General features: G+C 40.6%; 1 protein-coding gene across 1 annotated transcript; it reads left to right on the forward strand.

The window, feature by feature from the left end:
• Positions 1-932: 932 nt before the first annotated feature.
• On the forward strand, positions 933-22,049 carry zbtb40 (zinc finger and BTB domain containing 40). Its single transcript, XM_085776621.1, has 12 exons — positions 933-1,076; positions 1,967-2,163; positions 3,349-3,818; positions 3,933-4,126; positions 7,385-7,592; positions 8,531-8,920; positions 10,464-10,670; positions 12,552-12,716; positions 13,448-13,662; positions 16,683-16,839; positions 19,164-19,426; positions 21,771-22,049. The coding sequence occupies exons 2-12, from the start codon at positions 2,012-2,014 to the stop codon at positions 21,984-21,986; spliced, it is 2,637 nt and encodes an 878-aa protein (XP_085632747.1). The 5' UTR covers positions 933-1,076; positions 1,967-2,011; the 3' UTR covers positions 21,987-22,049.
• The last annotated feature ends 352 nt before the right edge of the window (positions 22,050-22,401 follow it).

The raw sequence follows: 22,401 nt of genomic DNA on the forward strand, positions 1-22,401 counted from the left end.
GTGTTGATAATAATCTACATGTATATGTGAACAAGCTTTTATGTCGTTATTTAAATATTTTACGATTTTTATTTATTTTTATTTTAATGTTTATTTTGCAGGGACGATACATACAACATTGCCACAAAGAATGAAAAATGCGATGCATACAAGACGTCTAGCTTCAGCTAATTTGCAGTCTTTGTCCCTGGTCAGGCTAAAGAAGGATAAAAGATACTGAATACCGTTACAATAAGTGCAATAATACAAATACAGTGAATAATACAGTGAATAGTTATCATGAATAAATAAACACAGCTACAAAATTTACATTAAGAAATTGCACAAATTAAATACATTAAACATTAGTAGAATGCTGTATTGACAGTGACTTGAGAGAAGTTAATGTTCACATTTCTGCTGCTGCTTAAGCCAATGTTTAGCTTTAGCACCATGTGCAGATTCATATATTCTGGCCATTAAAAACTGAATAATTGGGTGCAGAGAGACAATAGATGCAGCTCATGGTGCTGGCAAAAAATTGATTTACTTAATTTGCCCCTATGTCCTCAGCTGGCTCGTAAATTTATTATAATTAACTACTGAACTACGACATTTTAACAAATTTGTCCTTACGGCAACATTTGTATTTTTTGTTGTTGCTGTTCGTTGGTTTTTGCATACATTAGCCGCTGTTTTATCACGTAGGGACATTGTGTTGTTGCCTGGTAACGGAAGCTGCTAAGTTAGCGCTCCTGCTAACACTGATAGCTGGTAGCTAACTGGCTAACTGGACGCAGCCGTCTTTGCTGTAATAACTTGGAAAAGGAGTGGTGGCGTATTTTCTCAGACGTGTACGGGTTTGATTGATTGATTGGTGTGACCGTTTCGTTGTAGATATTATTTTTTTAATACTTAGCAGCAGTAGGACGAGGCTGAAAATAAATAATAGAGGGCTGTCCCTCCACCGGAAACGGCTCCGTTTGGACGGCGCACCGCCTGACGCCATTTTCAAAACGGCTAAGCTTTATTGCGCACATTTGGTTTGTCCAGCAAAGAAGTTTAAATAAAGAGACGGATCGTTTGAATAACTCAAGGTAAAGACACCCACTGACTGGAAGCTGCATGTCGGACTACTGACAGGGGTCCACTCGGCTTCAAACTGCTCTTATTTCACTACGAGCTAGATTGACTTCATATTATTTATCTATGACTTTAGCATTTGCAGCTAAAGCTAGTGGTGGATGATATGCTGCTCTGCTGGAGTTAGTTAGCTTGTCTATTATCCCGATTCCTTACTGAAGACACAGTGAGCATCAGTTGCTGCTAAATTTTAGGTGTACAGCCGACAGTAGCTTATAAAACAACGTCTACCACTGTTACTACTAACTTACATACTATTGTTATTGATGTAGGAAAATAACTCACTAGTGACCGCACACAACTACCTAAAGCACTTGTTTCTTCCTATTCCCATAATGTGTTGTAGGATACAGAGGCTGGTCCCATAAACTATTAACCAGTTCATACTGCTGTTTGTTCATCTACATCAGGTGTGTCAAACATGCGGCCCGTGGGCCAGAACCGGCCCTGCAGAGGGTCCAATCTGGCCCTCAGGATGAATTTGTCAAGTGTGAAAATTTGAAATTGCACATATTTTTATCAATAAATTTCAGGTGGTTCATAATATGTTTTGTAAAAGGATAGTTCAGTAACTGTAAACATCTTATTAATGTACTAAAACAGAGGGAAATCTCAATTTTTAAAATATATTTAAAGGTTATTATGCTATTATTTTACTGGTCCAGCCCACTTGAGATTAAATTGTGCTGTTTGTGGCCCCTGAACTAAATTGAGTTTGACATCCCTGATCTACATTATGATACACTCAGTATTATGACTGCTTTTCACTGCTGTACATGGATAAACTGATCTGATTTTGACACCACATTGTATATTATATTATAGTATTATATTCTTCCCATAGAGGGAAAGAGCAGATCATTCTGCCTCCTCCAGACCGCCAGACAAAATGTTGGAGCTCCCGAACTACAGCAGCCAGCTGATGCAGCAGCTGTGGTCCCTGAGGAAGGAGGGTCACTTCTGTGACTGCACCATCCTGGTAGGAGAGAGCCCCCACCGGGCACACAAACTGGTGCTGGCTGCCTCCAGTATGCTCTTCAGGTAATGTGTAGAATATGATTCTAGAGCGATTTATTAAAATTAGATGGCTGATGGGCTGGGTCTGAGGTCTCATATCATTCTGGATCAATCAAAAAGTGGCTTAGAAGAACCTTAAGTTGAGCATGGGAACTACATTATGAATACTCATGGGCAAGTGAGGTTTATCATTCCTACACAGGGCCGTTGTATAGGGGAGAAAGGTGATGATAACTCTAGGGGCCCAGCGCCCAGTGGGGCCCATAAAAAACCCCAGTAGTCTAATCTTTGTATGACTGAATTATTCTGCATGAGACCCTGACTAATACTCATAGTACACTGTAAAAACTCAACATCTTTCCAAGAATATTTCTCTTATAAGTCAAAGCTTATCTCTTTCCACTTAAAATAAGACTCATCACCTAAAGATTAACTTGTTTTTAGATAATTTTTACTTGTTTCAAACACATTTTCACTTGAAATAAGTAGAAAAATCTGCCAGTGAAAGCATGTTTTGTGTGCTTGTAATAAGGAAGAAAAACTTGTTCCACTATCAGATTTGTTCTACTTATTTCAAGTGAAAATATGCTTGAAAGAAGTAAAAAGTGTCTAAAAACAAGCTACTTTTAATATGATGTGTCTTATTTTAAGTAGAATGAGATTTGTTTTGACTAGAAATAAGACAAATATTCTTGGTAAGATACTTGAGTTTTTGCAGTGTAATGCTGCATTAGCATCAAAACAAAGAAGGCTAAATAAAAAACGATAATACATACGTAGTCTAAGAAAGAAAAAGGAAAAGTTAGGGGGAGGGGCCCACTTTAGTAGTACGGCCCTGTTCCTACACAAGAACAAATGTGGCATTGATGATGATTTCATCGAACGGAAATCATTTTCACAAAACATCTGCAACTATTCCTCTGATATTCCAGCAGCCTTTTCTCTAAATTTAGATTTAAACAACAATATATAGAGAGGCAGCAGTAATAGTAGTAGTAGTAGTAGTAGTTTTAATTTAAAATCATATTCACATTATCACTGGAAACCACGCTCCTCCATTTTTGTGTACGTATATACTTTGTAGTGACACCTCTGCACACACTTCCATGATGTGCAGAGTAGAATGGGGGGTGGCAAAAGTTAAAATTTGTTCAACTTGTGTTTTACATGGAGCTTGAGCAGAAATGAAATTCTCTTCTTGTGTGTCAGATCTCTCCTGGACGGCTCTGACACCATCTCCATCGACACGGCCGTGGTTTCCTCTCAGGAGTTTGGCTGCCTGCTGGACATGGTGTACACTGGCAAGCTGCCGATGGGCAAACACAACGTCAGTCGCATCGTTGCTGCCGCGGACAACCTGCAGATGTTTGATGTGGCAGTGGGCTTTAAAAACGTTCTCACCAGCCTTGTGAAGCAGCAGCCCCCAGCCCCAGCCCCAGAAGCCCCAGCCCCAACCCCAGTCCCAATTTCAGCTCCAATCCGAGCCCCAGTCATCTCAACACAGAGATCAGATGTCAGCAACCACAAAGCCCAGAGTGTGAACCCTGAACCTTTAGACTCCCCCAAGAAGGACGACTGTGCTTCAGTCCAGACAGAGCTAAAGGCCGACCTGAAGGAGGAAGTCACGGAAGAACCACCGTGTAAAAAAGCCTGTGTGGAGGAGCTCTCTGAGGCCTCGGGTCAGTGTCGGCTGCTCATGTGTTCAAAGTGGAACAGGAACCACAACATCACAATAACAGTAGTGTATTATGATCCTCTATGATGACTCCATATTTTCATACGTGTGCACACAGGGCCCGAAGAAGCCAAATCCTCAGAGAGTGCAGGGGAAGAAAACAACGGCACAGCGGACACGGTGTCCAGTGAGTCGGCCTCTGCTCTTCTGGGACAATCCTCTCAGCTTGTGGAGCTCCTCACCGACATGGCCTCTGTCCTGGAGCTGCTGAGCCAGGCAGCACAGAGCAGCCTGGATGAGCAGGAGAGACAGGTAATCACCTTAAATCTTAAAGGGATAGTAGCATTTTTTTTAAAGTGGGGTTGTATGATCTACAAATAGCCCCTAAGTACTTTAATTGACCCTTCGCGTAAGCCCCGCCCCCTTGGTTACTGTTGCTACGGCGGGCAAGCTTTCACTCCCAGCCATGCTCCTGGCAGTATTTGGTATCGATTTCAAAGGAAATATCAGCAAATGTCTGGATAAACTGTTCTGAGATAATAGAGAGAAGAAGTCACAAAGATCATTCAGAGTTTCCAGTGACGTGACTCGCGCAGGAGGATAAAACATCTGTTCAACGACACGACTGGACAATGTACAGAGCAGCAGTAAGGACCGGTCATTTTACCGTCTATCAACCCACCAAGACTTAGGTCATCTCACTGGTCATGAAACGTTGTCAAACTGCAAGTTTTGGGGCGATTGTGAACCACATACAGCTTTGGCTGCTGTTTTGTTTTCTCCCACCGCTGTATCAGTCAGTGAAAGCAGTCCCTGCCTGGAGGATCCCTCGCCTAAAAGCCCAGGTAAACGCGGTAAAAGTACAGCTGTCATTTCGGAGGTGAACATATGGTTATCCCCATATTTACACTTGCTCAAGTCGAAAAAAAAGTCCGCTCGTATCTGAACATCTCTATATTGCTGCTGCCGCCGCCGCCACCGCCGTAGTAGCAGCGGCAACAACAACATCCTTCTCTACAAACAAATGTTTTTCGTCCTAGTCTCAAAATGTGTCCACAAAAGCAAACGTAATGACTCACTGCGGAAAGCTTGCCAGGCCCATAGTTACGGTTGCTAACGTAGGATTGGACAATAGCCGTTGGTGGGAGGAGTTGGCGAAGGGTCAATTGCAGTAGAAGACTCTCTGCACTCCTCCCGTTAGCAACGCCAGCCCATAATAGCCCTGCCCAGAGATTTACAACATACAGTGTTGTGAACAGACCCAAAGAAACGGCCTATTTTCGCGGCCTAAAAGAGGTTTTACCTGAAAAAAAATACACAGTTCCATTGTTCGCTATAATATAATTTTTTCCAGCCCTTCAAAGTGCAGGAAAAACACAGTTTTTATTTGGACCTAACCAACTGCTGATCGGCGGGCGCTAACCCTGGGCGGAGGGATACGTGAGTTGGTTAGGTCCAAATAAAAACTGTGTTTTCCCTGCACTTTGAGGGGCTGGAAAAAATTGTATTATAGCGAACAATGGAACTGTGTTTTTTTTTTCAGGTAAAACCTCTTTTAGGCCACGAAAATAGGCCGTTTCTTTGGGTCCATTCACAACAATGTATGTTGTAAATCTCTGTACAGGGCTATTATGGGCTGGCGTTGCTAACGGGAGGAGTGCAGAGAGTCTTCTACTGCAATTAAAGTACTTGGGGGCTATTTGTAGATCATACAACCCCACTTTTAAAAAATGCTACTATCCCTTTAAAATATATAGTTTTCCAATCAAAAGTTTTCTCTTTTTTACCACCAATTTCAAACTAACTTTTGTACAATATGTCCCTGAAAATGGTCTCTATTCTTCACATTCCTAATTATACAGTTAATTCCTGTACTTGTTGTTAAAAGCAGAGTAATGTCATTTCAAGTCCATTAATTGCAGTGAACAGAAATCATGTATATTACGCCAAGATAGACTGTTAGACTTTAGTTATTAGATCGTATTAGAGTGTAAGTACTGAATCTAATTCACAGAAATATTAATGAATATTAATGAAAGAATAAACATGATACAGAGCCAGTGAAGGGAAGCTCAAACTGCTATTTTTTTCTGGATTCAGTTACAATACTTGCCCTGCTCTTTCAACCATTTGTAAAACTTTGAAGACTTCAAGACATGAATCAGGATTTAGCATCTGCCATGGACAAAAAAAGAAGAATCTTTGATCTTTTGTGTGGGTTAAAAAAAAAATTCAGCCTCTGCAGAGGGTTTTGTTTGTCAGACTGTGAGAAATCACACAACTTTGTAGAAGTTTTATGACATCCAGTGTTTCACAGCAAACAGAGAGGACTGTAATTTCATGATTTGAGAATAAAAATAATGAAAAATATAGAAGCAACTGAAAATATTTGAGTACTTGTGCAGTCTGGTGAATATGATTCTTCCCATACTGATGAAATTAGTTACTTACTAACTTACTTACTTACTTACTACTTACTTAAAAAACTTTCCCCAAATGTAACTGAGTTTGTAACTGAATTACTACATTATAAAAGTGACTAATTACCAAGAAAAGTAACTAATTGCATTACTTAAAGGGACAACGAGGAGTTTCTAATCGGTTATAAAAAAGTCTCACGTTAATGTGGATGAATCTCCGCTACCCACACTTGTTAATGGGCCCATTTTCGATAAATATATCATTCTGTCTCTATCGTTATTTTGTTACTATTAGTGGTGGCGGAAATTCTTTACTTTAAGTTTCGCAACGAGTCATGAGAATAACGTAGCTGAATCGCCGTTTATGGTCGGAACTACGACGGTATGTGAACCTCTTTGAACCTCTGACTTTAATTATTGATGAATGAAAACATGAGTCTGTCTTGCGCCGGTCAAAAGAATTTCACGGTGCGGAGGCTCATAAATGTAGTGTGAAAACGCTTCGCTTTTCCAAAACTCCTCGTTGTCCCTTTAACCTCCCGTTTATCTGGAACAAACAAACCCACTCAGAATACTCTTTTTCCTGACTAGTTGATGGACTGAAAATAAAATGTGTACATAACATACACTTTAAAGACCCCCTCCCATGAAAATCGTATTTTTCATGCTTTTCACATGTTCCTGTGGCATTTTTCTTGTGTTAGAGGACATATCAGCAGAAAAGGAAGTGCAAAATTGCATTTCTGAGTTTTTCTGCCTTCGGGTGCAGAGCAGTGCAGTCTCCGCCCACCCTCCAGAGGTGCATTGCTAATGCTGGTTGCTTGCTTGCTGGTTTTACAATGACCAAAAAGGGTCGCGGGAGGGGGACTTTAACGGGTGTATTATTTTGTGATGGGACTTCTTGAGTCAAATAATGGCGAGTAACGCAGCATTTTATTGTCAGTAACGGTAACAACGTTATAACGGGGGAAACTGTAACTTTTTTGATTATTCAATCATTACTGAAAAAAGTAGTGACCTTAGTAACACTGTTATTCCCGCATAAAAATAACTAAACTAAAATATTAGAAATAATGGCCCTAGATGTCATATGAAACTTCTTCTCTCTTTGTGGGTCAGGTAAATAAACATACTTGCTTCCTCTTGCCAGGTCGTGTGTCAGTGTTGTGAGGAAGCGGATCCCAGCGCAGCACTGGAGAAACTAATGAGCAGAGTGAAGGAGGGGGATCTCAGTGAGGGAGCGCTGGTCAGGCTGCTCCGGAGCGTCCAGGAGAAAACTCCTTCTTCCTTCCCCTCGTCACTGGTCTCTCTGCTGGAGGAGGTGGAGAGGAGCAAACAGGAGCCAAACAAAGACCAAGGTACAGGAAAGAGAGTTAGTCCAGTCATTTTATGAAAAAAGGTTGAACAAATTGCAACAGAAGCAAACTCAACTGATTTTGTATCCTCAACATGACCTGAGTGAGGGAAAAAAAGCCCCGAAGAATCCCATTAGGGGAAAGTTTAGAAAAAGACCCAAATATATCCCATTCATACGCCTGTTAATTATTTTTCTCACGTGAATAGGGTACAATTTTTAACCCTTTAGATATCTTTTGAAAATTGCTGGGTTGATTACTTACATTAAGACAAACAAAAAATGTATTTCAAGTTTTTTGAAATTCTTTGTAAACATGAGCAAATTTGCATACATTTGCATAAATTCCACCATTTTGGCAGCACATGTATACATAAATGTGCTGTGGTGGTACGAGCTTGAAAATTGCAGTCATCTTGAAATTTAAAGTGTTTTTTTGTCGGTTGACTGATGGAGTCAACTCATTCCAATTTTCATGCCGGTACCACCACAGCACCTTTATATATGTATACATGTGCCGTCAAAACGGTGGAATCTATGCAAATTTATGTAAATTTGCTCATGTTAACAAAGAATTTCAAAAAACTTGTAATACATTTTTTGTTTGTCTTAATGTAAGTAATCAACTCAGCAATTTTCACGAACATATCTAAAGGTTAAAAATGTTACCCTATTCACGCGAGAAAAATAATTAACAGGCGTATGAATGGGCTATATTTGGGGTCTTTTTCAAAACTTTCCCCTAATGGGATTCTTCTGGGCTTTTTTTTCCCTCACTCAGGTCATGTTGAGGATACAAAATCAGTTGAGTTTGCTTCTGTTGCAATTTGTTCAACGTTGACCCCTTTTTTGGCTTAAAATTACTGGACTAAGTTTACAAAGTGGTGAAACACATTGGTTAAAAGCAAAAGTTGTTAGATTTTTTTACTTTATCTTTTACAGTCGACTCGGAGGAACAGAACGGCACCAGAAGCGGAGAAAATGAAGAGGAGGACGAGGAGAGAGAGGAGGAGGAAAACGGTAAAGAAGAGACCGAAGATGAAGACAAAGATACAAAGGCCAATTCCAAAGACCCTTCCTCCTCACCTCAGACCAGGCCTTACTCCTGTCGCTGGTGTAAGAAGGGTTTCGCCTACAAGTGTCGCATGCTGGCCCACGTGAAGCGCTGCCCCATGTCGCAGGAGGGTCAGCAGAAGTGCCCGCAGTGCCCCAAGAAGCTCCCCAACCAGCGGGCCCTGCAGCGCCATCAGGCCGAAGCTCACCGCAGCAGCTCCCGCGCCAAGAAGAAGGTGGCCTGTGAACTCTGTGGACGGACCTTCGCCCATCCATCAGGTAGTAAATAGATAAAGGAGGAAGAGCTGAACCCAGACTTAACTGAGACCAAGATAGAAAGGAGGACCAACATTTATTTGTTTATTATACAGATCCCCATTAGCTGCAGCAAAGCCACAGCTCTTCTTCTTCCTGGGGTCCAACAGTATCAAATATACAGTTGAAAACACAAAACATAAACATTATAAAAATTAAAAACAAAAAAACAAGTGAGCGATATGCTTCACCTAACAAAACAAAAACAGAATACCGTATTTTCCGCACAATAAGGCGCACTTAAAAGCCTTTAATTTTCTCAAAAAACGTCAGTGCGCCTTATAATACGGAGCGCCTTATATATGGATCAATTGGTTAATTGGTTGATTCATACTCGGCTCCATCTAGGGGATGCATAACGTAACCCCAGTTTGACTGCAGTATCTTCTATTCTAACGTAGATGACCAAATAGTCGCCCGCGTGCAAATACGCGCCTGTGCTCTAATAGCCGCCGGGGTCCGAGCTCATTTGGCAAAATAAACGCCGGTTCAATTAAACGCCCGGGCGATTAAGTGTTTACCATAGCCTTGCACAGAAAAAAAAGTTTTTTTAACAGCGTATCACCGGCTCTCACCTCTTCTGTCAGTCAGCCCCTCCTCTCGCTCTCTCTCGCATGCAGGCGCACACACACACACAGACACACAAACACAGGTGCGCCAGCGGGACAGGTCGCGCTGGACTACTAATAGACAAAGACAAATAGATAAATGCGCTAATGTACAGTGTTGAAATTACTGCGATCGACCCCCCCTCCCGCTATCATTCATAACACTGATATGATCAGCTCCCTGTGTCGCGGTAACACAGTCTTTGTATTTATTGTTTGATGTCAATAACGATGTCGGGAGTAGTTTTGTTCCAGCGGGTGACCACCTTGTTCTTTGCATGATGGTCTGGTGCTGCTCATTGCAAAAATAAATTGTAGCCTGTTGCAAATACGCGCCTGGTTCTTATAAACGCCCGGGCTACTAAATGGTCATCTACGGTATGCGCCTTATAATCCGGTGCGCCCTATATATGAAAACAGTTCTAAAATAGGCCATTCATTGAAGGTGCGTCTTATAATCCGGTGCGCCTTATAGTGCGGAAAATACGGTAAGTGTTTACATTTCTTAACTGTGCTTCATTCCTTCTTTGTTATATTAATTGTTCACATACTAATCCTATTACCCACATTTCTACATATCATATATGTATACTGTACATCATTACACATCACACATCATACTTGTATATACATGCATTCTACAGAATATACATTATAATAACACATATCATATATCCATTGAAATATACTTCATATATAAATATACCATGTTGTCTTACTTTGATAAATGCTGTTTTATTAATATTTTGAATTTCTTTGTGTTCGTGGTGAGTTTGATATTTTTCGGCAGTCAACATCTTCACACTGTAAAACTCAGCTCTAAAAGTTCCACACACACAGATTTTCTTGTCATGTCAGTGGTGTCTGAGCCGTGTTTTGTGTTCCTCGTCACGTTGCAGGAATGATTTACCACAAACGGACGGAGCACTTTGAAGAAAAGCCATTCGCTTGCGACGAATGTGGCGCAAAGTTCGGCGCCAACTCGTCTCTGAAGAATCACATGCGGCTGCACACGGGAGAGAAACCGTACCAATGCAAACACTGCGACATGAGCTTCAGCGTGGCTGCTGCACTCGCGTACCACACCAAGAAGAAACACTCAGAGGGTGAGACACTAACACACACACACATCTGACACACAGGCTTGATAGTTTCTCAAAATCATCTCTAATCTCCTTTGTGAGAGACATTTATTATTTTAAAATTCCTGATTGTCTATATAGTCAGGTGCAAATATGACTTGACCCCAAAAAAATTCTAACAAAAGGTTTCTCAGTTGTTTTTTATAGTATTAGATGTCCTTAATAACATACTAAAAGTTTACCAAAATTTGACCACTAGAAAGGTGTTATTTTCAAGATGGCGTCCAAGATGGATAGGAAGCCTGAGGAGACACCACAGGTGAATAGGGTAAAAATTTTAACTAACAGATATCACCATGAAACTTCCCAAGTTTATCACTTACATTAAGACAAATATTTTTTGTATTACAAGTTTTGTCAAATTGTATGTTTAAATATGTAAATGAGGCAATATCTCATTAAATATGCGCTAATTTGCATACATTTCCAGAACCGAAATCTGAACAATGGATAAAAGCCACTTTCAAAATTCTTGTTTTATTTTGTTGACATACTAGAGTCAGAAGTTTTTACAGAGGGGATTTTGGATATCTCTCTTTATCACTCTGTAAATGAGAAAATACTGTCACCAGCCCTAAAAATTCAAGTTGGTAGTGTTTTTAGGAGTAAAATGTTGTATAAATCAGGCTATGAATGATATATCAACAATCCCCTCTGTAAAAACCTTCAGAATATAGAAAGGGATCAAACTGGAAGGTTTGGTGTCTGTAAGTGCTGCTGAAGTGGAGATTTCGGGCTCTTATACAACATTTTACTCCTAAAAACACGACGATATTTGAATTTTTAGGGCTGCTAGTATTTTCTCATTTACAGAGTGATAAAGAGAGATATCCAAAATCCCCTCTGTAAAAACTTCTGACTCTAGCATGTCAACAAAATAAAACAAGAATTTTGAAAGTGGCTTTTATCCATTGTTCAGATTTCAGATATGCAAATTAGCGCATATTTAATGAGATATTGCCTAATTTACATATTTAAACATACAATTTGACAAACCTTGTAATACAAAAAATATTTGTCTTAATGTAAGTGATAAACTTGGGAAGTTTCATGGTGATATCTGTTAATTTTTACCCTATTCACCTGTGGTGTCTCTTCAGGCTTCCTATCCATCTTGGACGCCATCTTGAAAATAACACCTTTCTAGTGGCCAAATTTTGGCAAACTTTTAGTATGTTATTAAGGACATCTAATACTATAAAAAACAGCTGAGAATTTTTTTAGGGTTAGGTGTTTTTTTTTTCATATATGCACCCGCCTAATATGAACAACTTACACTCAGTGCTGATACACACTCATATCCCACCAGACATGCAATTAGTGGTAAATACTGTGTTCCAAAAGCAAAAACAAACTTCAAACAACAAACAGTGCTCTACAGAGCCATTGTTGAATGGAATTCTCTTCCGGGTCACATCTGTAAAACCCAGAGCAAGGTCAGTTTCAAAAAACAGGTGAAGAAACACCTAATGACAGCTCACTAAAGGTTGTAATGTACCCATAAATTATCTATTTCCTGTGTGTGTCGCTGTATCTGAGTGTGTATATGTGTGATGATTCCTCACAAAATCACACGTGTCTCTATATCTTATATCTGATATCTGATTAGATGTTTAGATTATTGGCTATATGCTGTTGATTTTATGTACTGTATGTTGTCTATGTAAATCTTATTTTTATTGTTACACTGATCGGACCCCAGGAAGAATAGTTGATGTAAACTACATCAGCTAATGGGGATCCAAATCAAATCAAATCAAATCAAATAGTTTCTAATTTAAACCACACTTTTCTTAAGCACACGTTCACACTTTTTTTTTTTTTTTTTTTTCTCGCTGTGTTTAGGGAAGATGTATGTGTGTCAGTACTGTAAAGCCGTCTTTGCCCAGTCCATCGAACTGACGCGGCACGTGCGAACACACACCGGCGATCGTCCGTACGTGTGTCGGGAGTGTGGCAAAGGCTACAGCCAGGCCAGTGGGCTGACAGTCCACCTGCAAACCTTCCACAGTAAGAAGACACACACACACACATGAGATACAGTGAAATTATAAAAATGGATATGATGTGAGACCAGGGCCGTTGTATAGGGGAGAAAGGTGATGATAATTCTAGGGGCCCAGCGCCCAGTGGGGCCCATAAAAAACCCCAGTAGTCTAATCTTTGTATGACTGATTTATTCTGCGTAAGACCCTGACTAATACTCTTAGTACACTGTAAAAACTCGACATCTTTCCAAGAATATTTGTCTTATTTCTTGTCCAAATGTCTAATTGTCACTTAAATTCACAATAAATAGAAAAATCTGCCAGTGAAAGTAAGTTTTTTGTGCTTGTAATAAGGAAGAAAAACTTGCTCCACTATCAGATTTTTTCTACTTATTCCAAGTGAAAATAAGCTTGAAAGAAGTAAAAAAGTGTCTAGAAACAAGCTACTTTTAATATGATGAGTCTTATTTTAAGTAGAATGAGATTTGTTTTGACTAGAAATGACATTTTGACTAGAAATAAGACAAATATTCTTGCTAAGATACTTGAGTTTTTGCAGTGTAATGCTGCGTTAGCATCAAAACAAAGAAGGCTAAATAAAAAACGATAAAACATACGTAGTCTAAGAAAAAAAAACTGGAAAAGTTAGGGGGAGGGGCCCACTTTAGTATTCTTTAAGGGGGCCCAGAATTCCTAGCAACAGCCCTGTGTGAGACCGAGCTGTTTTTTTTCCTCCCTTCCATCCTCTGTCAGATCTCTCGGAGCCTCACGACTGTCAGAAGTGCTGCCTCAGCTTCTCCTCCCTGGACGAGCATCAGCAGCACATCCAAGAGTTCCACCCGAAGGAGTTCCACAAGTGTCCCGTCTGCGACAAAGTCTTCACCAGTGCGGCCCTCCTGGACAAACACAAAGGCACGCACACCGGGGCCAAACCCTTCAGCTGCGACATCTGCAACAAGTCGTACCAGGTAGGACGAGCTCGCGTGGTGCCACAGGTTTGAGGTCCACTCCAGACGCAGTTTGGTGAATGAAGTCAAGGATTTTGATAATGTTTAATGTCTTCTGTCGATACCAGATACCGATAATTTTTTGGTGTTAAAGGACAATTCCAGGCGAATTCAACTCGGGGGTGTATTTTCATATCATTTTAGGTCCAAAAGAAGGAATCTGAAGATTTTCAGTTTAATCGCTCCTGTTTTGCGGTAGTTGCGTCTGTCCCCGCATCGCCACGGCAGCAATGAATGGGAGTGGATGTAAGTTCTGCTGTTTAGGCTGTTTCCAGCCCTCAAAGCCGCAATTTTTTTCCACAGACAGCGTCAGATGGAGACTCAAACATGCACCGAGAAGTTTATTTACTTCAAGCAAGCCGACATGTTTGTAAAACTAGATCTAATTCAAAGTCTCCCGGAGTCTCGCGCGAGCCTGAAGTTGCAGTGCTGGTGTGTTCAGGTGCAGTCGGAGCTACCGCTTGTGTCATAAACACAGGAATATCAACTCTTTACTTGCTTCAAGTGTACATTTTTTTCCACAGACAGCGTCAGGTGGCTACTCAAAGATGCGCCGAGAAGTTTTTTTATTTGAAGCAAGTAAAGAGTTGATATTCCTGTGTTTATGACACAAACGGTAGCTTTTCCCACTGCACCTGAACACACCAGCACGGCAACTGGGTCTCGCGCGAGACTCCGGGAGACTTTGAATTAGATCTAGTTTTACAAACATGTCGGCTTGCTTGAAGTAAATAAACTTCTCGTTCATGTTTGAGTCTCCATCTGACGCTGTCTGTGGAAAAAAATTGCGGCTTTGAGGGCTGTAAACAGCCTAAACAGCGGAACTTACATCCACTCCCATTCATTGCTGCCGTGGCGATGCGGGGACAGACACAACTACCGCAAAACAGGAGACATTAAACTGAAAATCTTCAGATTCCTTCTTTTAGACCTAAAATGATATGAAAATACACCCCCGAGTTGAATTCGCCATTTTAAGAAATCCACCTATTGCCATAATCCCTACAGTCATAGGAATAGGTTTATAAATTATCACCTTTTATTGTCGGTGCATATTGTTCTGAGATCCGCGGGGCAGAGACGTGAGCTGCTGAGCGAACACAATTGAGGTAACGATATACATGGTCTGCTGTCCCTCAGAACTCATCAAATACACAGTCCAACAACTCCAAAACGCTCTCATGGACAAGTTGTGACCTGCACATTCACCACCACGCTATGAAATAATCATTTATACAACACCTGAAGCAAATACTCAGAACTACTTGCGCTTTTGAAATCACTCCACCAAGCAGCTGTGTCTTTAATATAGTTCTGATAGGGCTGTTCAATTAATCAATTTCAAATCGTAATTGCAATTATTTGGCTAGGACGATGTTAAAAACGTAGTCAGTTGACGGTCACGTTTTAAGATAGATAGATAGATAGATAGATAGATAGATAGATAGATAGATAGATAGATAGATAGATAGATAGATAGATATTATTTTTTTAATTAGACTCTAGGTCCATTTAAAAAGACACAAACAGCACACAAAATAGTTTTTGTCATTTCACAAAAAAATCGTAATCGTAAATCGATTTTTGAGAGAAGAAAATCAAGATTTTATTTTTGGGCAAAATCAAACAGCCCTAAGTTCCAGCTACGCATTTGCCTCCAAAACAACTCTGTCTCGTAACGTTACATTATTATCTCATAGCGTGGTGAATGTGCAGCATTTTGTAGTTGGATTGTGTATTTGATGAGGGACAGTGGTTGATCTGTTTAGCTCTGTAGTGGACTCAAGCCTCCAACAGGTGGCAGTGTAAAAACTGGTGAACTGGCCAATAACAGTTATAACAACAGGCTTTTTACTGTGTTCAGCCCTGCACATCCAGAAGCCGGGGAGCAAAACAGCAAGTATCCTTCAGTAAGGACAACCCAATTACACAAGAGTCTAATAAATAAAAAGCAACATGCTGCTTCATTCAGACTGCAGGTATTTTACTTTAGCATCTGGTGTTGCAGATGACGTCGTTACATCCGTCTCCACATGACCAACACGTGGTTTTATTTGGTGTCTTTCACATGCTACACATCACAGCACAGCACAGCTCTTCCTGTCAGCCACAGTTAACCACAGCTGATCAGTAACGAGGAGCATTAATGTCCATCATCTACCAGTCACGTGTTTTTTTATGTACATTGGCTGATCATGATCGAAGGCCGATCGATTAGGGCATCACTTAAAGGGATAGTAGCATTTTTTTAAAGTGTGGTTGTATGATCTCCAAATAGCCCCTAAGTACTTTAATTGCAGTAGAAGACTCTCTGTACTCCTCCCGTTAGCAACGCCAGCCCATAATAGCCCTGCCCGGAGATTTACAACATACATTGTTGTGAATGGACCCAAAGAAACGGCCTATTTTCGCGGCCTAAAAGAGGTTTTACGTGGAAAAAAATACACAGTTCCATTGTTCGCTATAATATAATTTTTTCCAGCCCTTCAAAGTGCAGGAAAAATTATTAAAAATTATTATTTGGACCTAACCAACTCACGTATCCCTCCGCCCAGGGTTAGCGCCCGCCGATCAGCAGTTGGTTAGGTCCAAATAAAAACTGTGTTTTTCCTGCACTTTGAAGGGCTGGAAAAAATTATATTATAGCGAACAATGGAACTGTGTATTTTTTTTCCACGTAAAACCTCTTTTAGGCCGTGAAAATAGGCCGTTTCTTTGGGTCCATTCACAACAATGTATGTTGTAAATCTCTGGGCAGGGCTATTATGGGCTGGCGTTGCTAACGGGAGGAGTGCAGAGAGTCTTCTACTGCAATTAAAGTACTTAGGGGCTATTTGTAGATCATACAACCCCACTTTAAAAAAAATGCTACTATCCCTTTAATGAAGAGCGTCATGAAATGTGTTCCTGTAGGATATTAAAAGAAAATCGTGATGTGCAATGTGTTTGATCTGTGTGTGCCCCCCCCTCTGTTGCTATAGCAACTGTCAGGCCTGTGGTACCACAACAGGACCAACCACCCCGATGTGTTCGCAAGCCACACCCGGCAGCTCAAGGCCCTGGTCCAGTGTGAGATTTGCTTCAAGTTCTTCCCGAGCGCCGCCAGCGTGGCAAAACACCAAGCCTCTGAGCACCAAGGTGAGGACAGCAGGTTTAACAAAAAGCTCACAGTGTGATATTGTTGGATAACTTTAACAACAATGAACGGATATGGATCAAGAAAAAATATAGGAAAAGCACTAGGATGTGATTCAGGTTCAACTAACGGAGTTGGACATACGTAAATACCTGTTACAGTAGGTCTGAGAGGAGGTGAATAAAGGACAAGGAGATACAGCAGCTGGAAACTGATGTAGGTCACCTGGAAACGCCTCTTGATGCTGTCATGGATGGCAGCTGTTTGAAAGAGCAACAGCCAATGGGAGTCCACTCTGGACTCTTTCACTCACATTCTAGGATAGAATAGAATAGGACAGGTATAACATTGACATATGCTGTGTCCGAAATCACTCACTACTCACATAGTGGACTATAGTGACTTTGCCATTTTGTAGTGCTGTCCGAATGTGAGTATCAATATATGAAGAGTTCATTTGCAAAAGCAGATAACTCCGTTTTTAAAAAATTCTAGAATCTTCATTTTTTATTTTTTATTTACATACAGGGTTCCTACGCAAGCATGGAAAGTATGGAATAATATGGAATTTGATTTCATACATTTCCAGGTCTTGAAAAGTATGGAAAACAGAAACTAATGTATGGAAATATATTTATCTTAATACTTATCTGGGTTTGGTCTTATTCACATTATTACTTTGTAGCCATATGCGCTATTGTACGTAGCTACAATATCCTGGAAATGATTTGGTTTCATAATGGCATACAAATTCAGAATAATGAAAACAAATGATTAATTGCATGCTTTATTAATGTGAAACACATCTATTTACTCAAATGTCACAAATTATTTTAATTTTTTTTTACTGAGACACTGCAAAAACTCAAAATCTTTCCAAGAATATTTGTCTCATTTCTAGTCAAAACTAATCTCTTTCCACTTAAAATAAGACTTGTCACGTCACCTAAAAATTTACTTGTTTTTAGATAATTTTCACTTGTTTCAAACAAATTTTCACTTGAAATAAGTAGAAAAATCTGCCAGTGAAAGCAAGATTTTTGTGCTCGTAATAGAAAGAAAAAACTTGATCCACTATCTGATTTTTCTATTTATTTCAAGCGAAAAATCTGCTTGAAAGAAGTAAAAAGTGTCTAAAAACAAGCTGCTTTTCATGTGATGAGTCTTATTTTAAGTATAATGAGATTTGTTTTGACTAGAAATTACATTTTGACTAGAAATAAGACAAATATTCTTAGTAAGAGTTTGAGTTTTTTGTAGTGGAAATCCAGAAATTAGGGTCTGGAAAAAGTATGGAATTTGGAAATTTAAAATGTGTAGGAACCCTGTACATAAGGTGATATCAGTCAAACCAAAGTTGAGTGACTTTGAGATGTAACAAAACAGACATATCTCAAAAAAATAAAGTTTTATTGAAAACAACACTATGCAAAGAATAATTACAAAGCCTCAGCTCATTTTTTTCAAAATGGCACTTATCTGCTTTTGCAAATGAACTCTTCATATATATAATGATATTAATATTCCCTACATAGTAGACTCATAGTTCCCTACAATGCAGTGTGAAAAGTAGTGTACAACCAATGGTCACTAAGCAAGTACCGTAATAAATCACGCATCAATACACACTATAAATTAGGTATAAATGTGAGGAGGGCAGTGCAACAAAAGCTGAGGTTTTCCTGAACCTGTGTGTGTGGTGTGTGTTCAAGGTTAAAGGTTCAAGGTTTTTATTTGTGTCCCCGTAGGGCAATTATTGTTGCAGCAAGTAAAAAGAACACAGATACAAGACACACAATTAAAAAAGGGGGGGGTAAAATACAGTGTGCTGAAACAACAACAGTGGCACGACTAAAAGAGCCCAATAAATGACCGAAATAAATGACCGAAAAAGTGCATCAGTGCGTATCCTCCATATCTACATAATCATCAACATCACAAGAAACAAGAAACAGAGAACAGAGCCACAGAATATCAGTCAAACAGTCAGGTACGACTCCTACCCTGTACAGAGTTCAAAAGGGAGATGGCTGTAGGGATCAAGGAGCTTGTACCTGTTACTTTTTATACGAGGAAGTCTGAATCGGGAGCTGGAAGGCAAAAGCTGGAATTCAGAGTGTAAGGGATGGGAGCTATCAGAAAGAATGGCATTAGCCTTCCTAATTATCTGCCTATTGAACAGATCTGTAAGTGTACACTGTTGGACTCCCAAAATCTTGCTGCTTGTTTTTATCACTCTGCTTAGTGCATTTTTTGATTTGAAGGTTTCCAAACCAGCAGAGGAGAGAAAAGGTCAGCACAGTGTGTGTGTGTGTGTGTCCTCCAGGCTCAGTAGCGACAGCGGTGCAGTGCCCGTGCTGCCCAGCCATGTTGGGCGGAGAGGAGGAGCTCCAGGAGCACGTCAGCAGCCAGCACACGGACCAGGGTGGCGAGGCGTTCAGCTGCCCCCTCTGCCCCCTGGCCGGCGGCAGCCAGCTGGAGCTGCAGCAGCACCTGCTCTCCTGCCACATGGAGGCTCAGGTGGAGCAGGAGCCTGGACAGGAGCCTGGACAGGACCCTGGACAGGAGCAGGCCTCCACCTCCCAGTCGGCACAGGTGGGTAGAGTCAAGGGGGTGGATCTGACTACTCGCAGGCGTAGCTCACAGTCGGCCATATGAGGACGGGCAACTATCTCTGACTCTGGCTGCAGTTACAGTGCAGTAGATGGTGATCCAGTCATCTGCACTAAAAAAACGATTCATAACTCTGTGTAAAATAAATCAGTATGTAGCTATTACTTTAGCTATTTGCATAATGTCACTATAATGTTACTTTTACACAAAAAAATACATTATTAAAATGATCAGTGATTCTAAATATGCTGCATCATAACTGCATAAATGTTCATAAAAATCAAACCGTTTTGAAATCGGACAAAAACTGAGCAAGTTCTGGTCATTATAGCAGAACATGCAGCATAGGCTTAATGCTCTGAGGGAGAGAGTTGCCCGTCCCACGATGGCCGCCGTACTGGCTACGCTTTGTCATTGGGAAACAGCTGCGGGTGAGTCATCTAGTTTTCTTATATATATCTATGGGTAGAGTAGCCAAAAATTGTACTCAAGTAAGAGTATAGTTACTTTAGAATAATGTTACTCAAGTAACCCAGCCTCGCTTTCAATAAAACACACACTCGCGTTCCATAATTGCGATCAGTGAAATACATATGAAAACAATAAAATACAATTTAAAAATGAGAGAAAAAAAATCCAAATTCTTCGACATATTTAAACTTAAAAAAAGAAAGAAAAAGTAACGCAATAGTTACTTTCCCTGGTAACTAGTTACTATTAGAGAATAGAGAATACTTTATTCATCCCTAGCAGGGAAATTCAAGTTAGTCCAGTAGCTCACACGACAATGACACAAAAAAGATGAACACAAAAAAACATTTTTAACAAGTGTTATATAAAACGATTGCAGCAGGAACAAATGATCTCTTAAATCTTTCAGTTCTGCAGGTCAGGGAGATGAGCCTTTTGCTGCGGCTGCTCCTCTGACCTGATTACAGTGAAGTAGTGGAGTTACTAACTCAGTTACTTTTTGGGAGAAGTAATTAGTAACTATAACTAATTACTTTTTAAAAGTAACGTTCCCAACACTGCTTGCTAATAGGCCTCTTGTCATGCCCTATTGATTAACGTTTTATTGTATTGTATTGTATTGTATTGTATTATATTGAATTTTTCTGTGTAATTTATTAACCTTGTTTTCACTTTTAGCACTCCCCTCCCCCTTTCCCTTCAGGCTGCACTTGAAAATATGAATTTTGTTCTTAAAGGACAATTCCGGGCGAATTCAACTCGGGGGTGTATTTTCATATCATTTTAGGTCTAAAAGAAGGAATCTGAAGATTTTCAGTTTAATCGCTCCTGTTTTGCGGTAGTTGCGTCTGTCCCTGCATCCCCACGGCAGCAATGAATGGGAGTGGATGTAAGTTCCGCTGTTTAGGCTGTTTACATCCCTCAAAGCCACAATTTTTTTCCACAGACAGCATCAGATGGCGACTCAAACATGCACCGAGAAGTTTATTTACTTCAAGCAAGCCGACATGTTTGTAAAACTAGATCTAATGCAAAGTCTCCCGGAGTCTCGCGCGAGACCCAGTTGCCGTGCGCGGTGTGTTCACATGCAGTGGGAAAAGCTACCGTTTGTGTCATAAACACAGGAATATCAACTCTTTACTTGCTTCAAGTAAAAAAAACTTCTCGGCGCATGTTTGAGTAGCCACCTGACGCTGTCTGTGGAAAAAAATGTAGACTTCAAGCAAGTAAAGAGTTGATATTCCTGTGTTTATGACACAAATGGTAGCTCCGACTGCACCTGAACACACCAGCACTGCAACTTCGGGCTCGCGCGAGACTCCGGGAGACTTTGAATTAGATCTAGTTTTACAAACATGTCGTCTTGCTTGAAGTAAATAAACTTCTCGGTGCATGTTTGAGTCGCCATCTGATGCTGTCTGTGGAAAAAAATTGCGGCTTTGAGGGCTGGAAACAGCCTAAACAGCGGAACTTACATCCACTCCCATTCATTGCTGCCGTGGGGACGCGGGGACAGATGCAACTACCGCAAAACAGGAGCGATTAAACTGAAAATCTTCAGATTCATTCTTTTAGACCTAAAATGATATGAAAATACACCCCAGAGTTGAATTCGCCCGGAATTGTCCTTTAATTTGCTTGCCTGGTTAAATAAAGGTTAAATAAATAAAAAAAAGCCCTAAGTCAGCTGAGATAGGCTCCATCCCGTGTGCGACCCTAGTGCAAGATAAGCAGTATAGAAAATGAATGAATCTATGTGTGTGTGTGTGTATAGCCACAAACCCAAATGATGTCAGACGAGAGTAGTCTGGTGTTACCTATTTATCACACAACCTCTCTGTCCACTCAGGTGATTTCAGCAGATGCGACAGGCGACGAGGGGGCGGAGCCGGTCAGCTCGGAGGAGCAGGCTCAGCTGGGAGCGGCCCAGCAGATTTTCGTGACTCTGGCAGGTGGAAGAGAGGGCGGCTCGTCAGCAGAGGTGGTGGAGGTCAACATGTACGACCTTCTGAACAACTCGGTCACCTTCATTTGTGAGGACAAACCAGAGGGCCCTCAGTCTTAAGCCTGGAGGATCAAGTTTTATGGATTTTTTTGGTCTCAGTAACAACAACAACAACAACAACAACAGCTGACTGAGTTGACAGGCCAAGGACTCAGAGTTGTGTGTTCATGATTTGCCACCAAAGTCTGTAGCTGTTTTTTAGGTGAATGTGATGAGGTGTGTGTGTGTCACAGAGACCCAGCCGCCTTACGAAGGTTGAAGGTCGTTCCCAAAGAGCAGGAGTGTCAACCACACAACAGTTAAACAGATACACTGACGCCTCGTCCGTCTTTTTAGTCGCAACCCCCCCGGACATTGTCCATTAGCAGTCTCATCTCACTCACTTTGAGCAAACTCTGTTCATTCTGATGAAGACCAAGTCGTTGTCCTGCTTGTTTGTGTAAATTAACGCATATTTATTGCTCTTGAGTGTATG

This window comes from Trachurus japonicus, chromosome 5, assembly GCF_045865225.1.
Source record: "Trachurus japonicus isolate A0001 chromosome 5, Traja_1.0".
Taxonomy (NCBI): domain Eukaryota; kingdom Metazoa; phylum Chordata; class Actinopteri; order Carangiformes; family Carangidae; genus Trachurus; species Trachurus japonicus.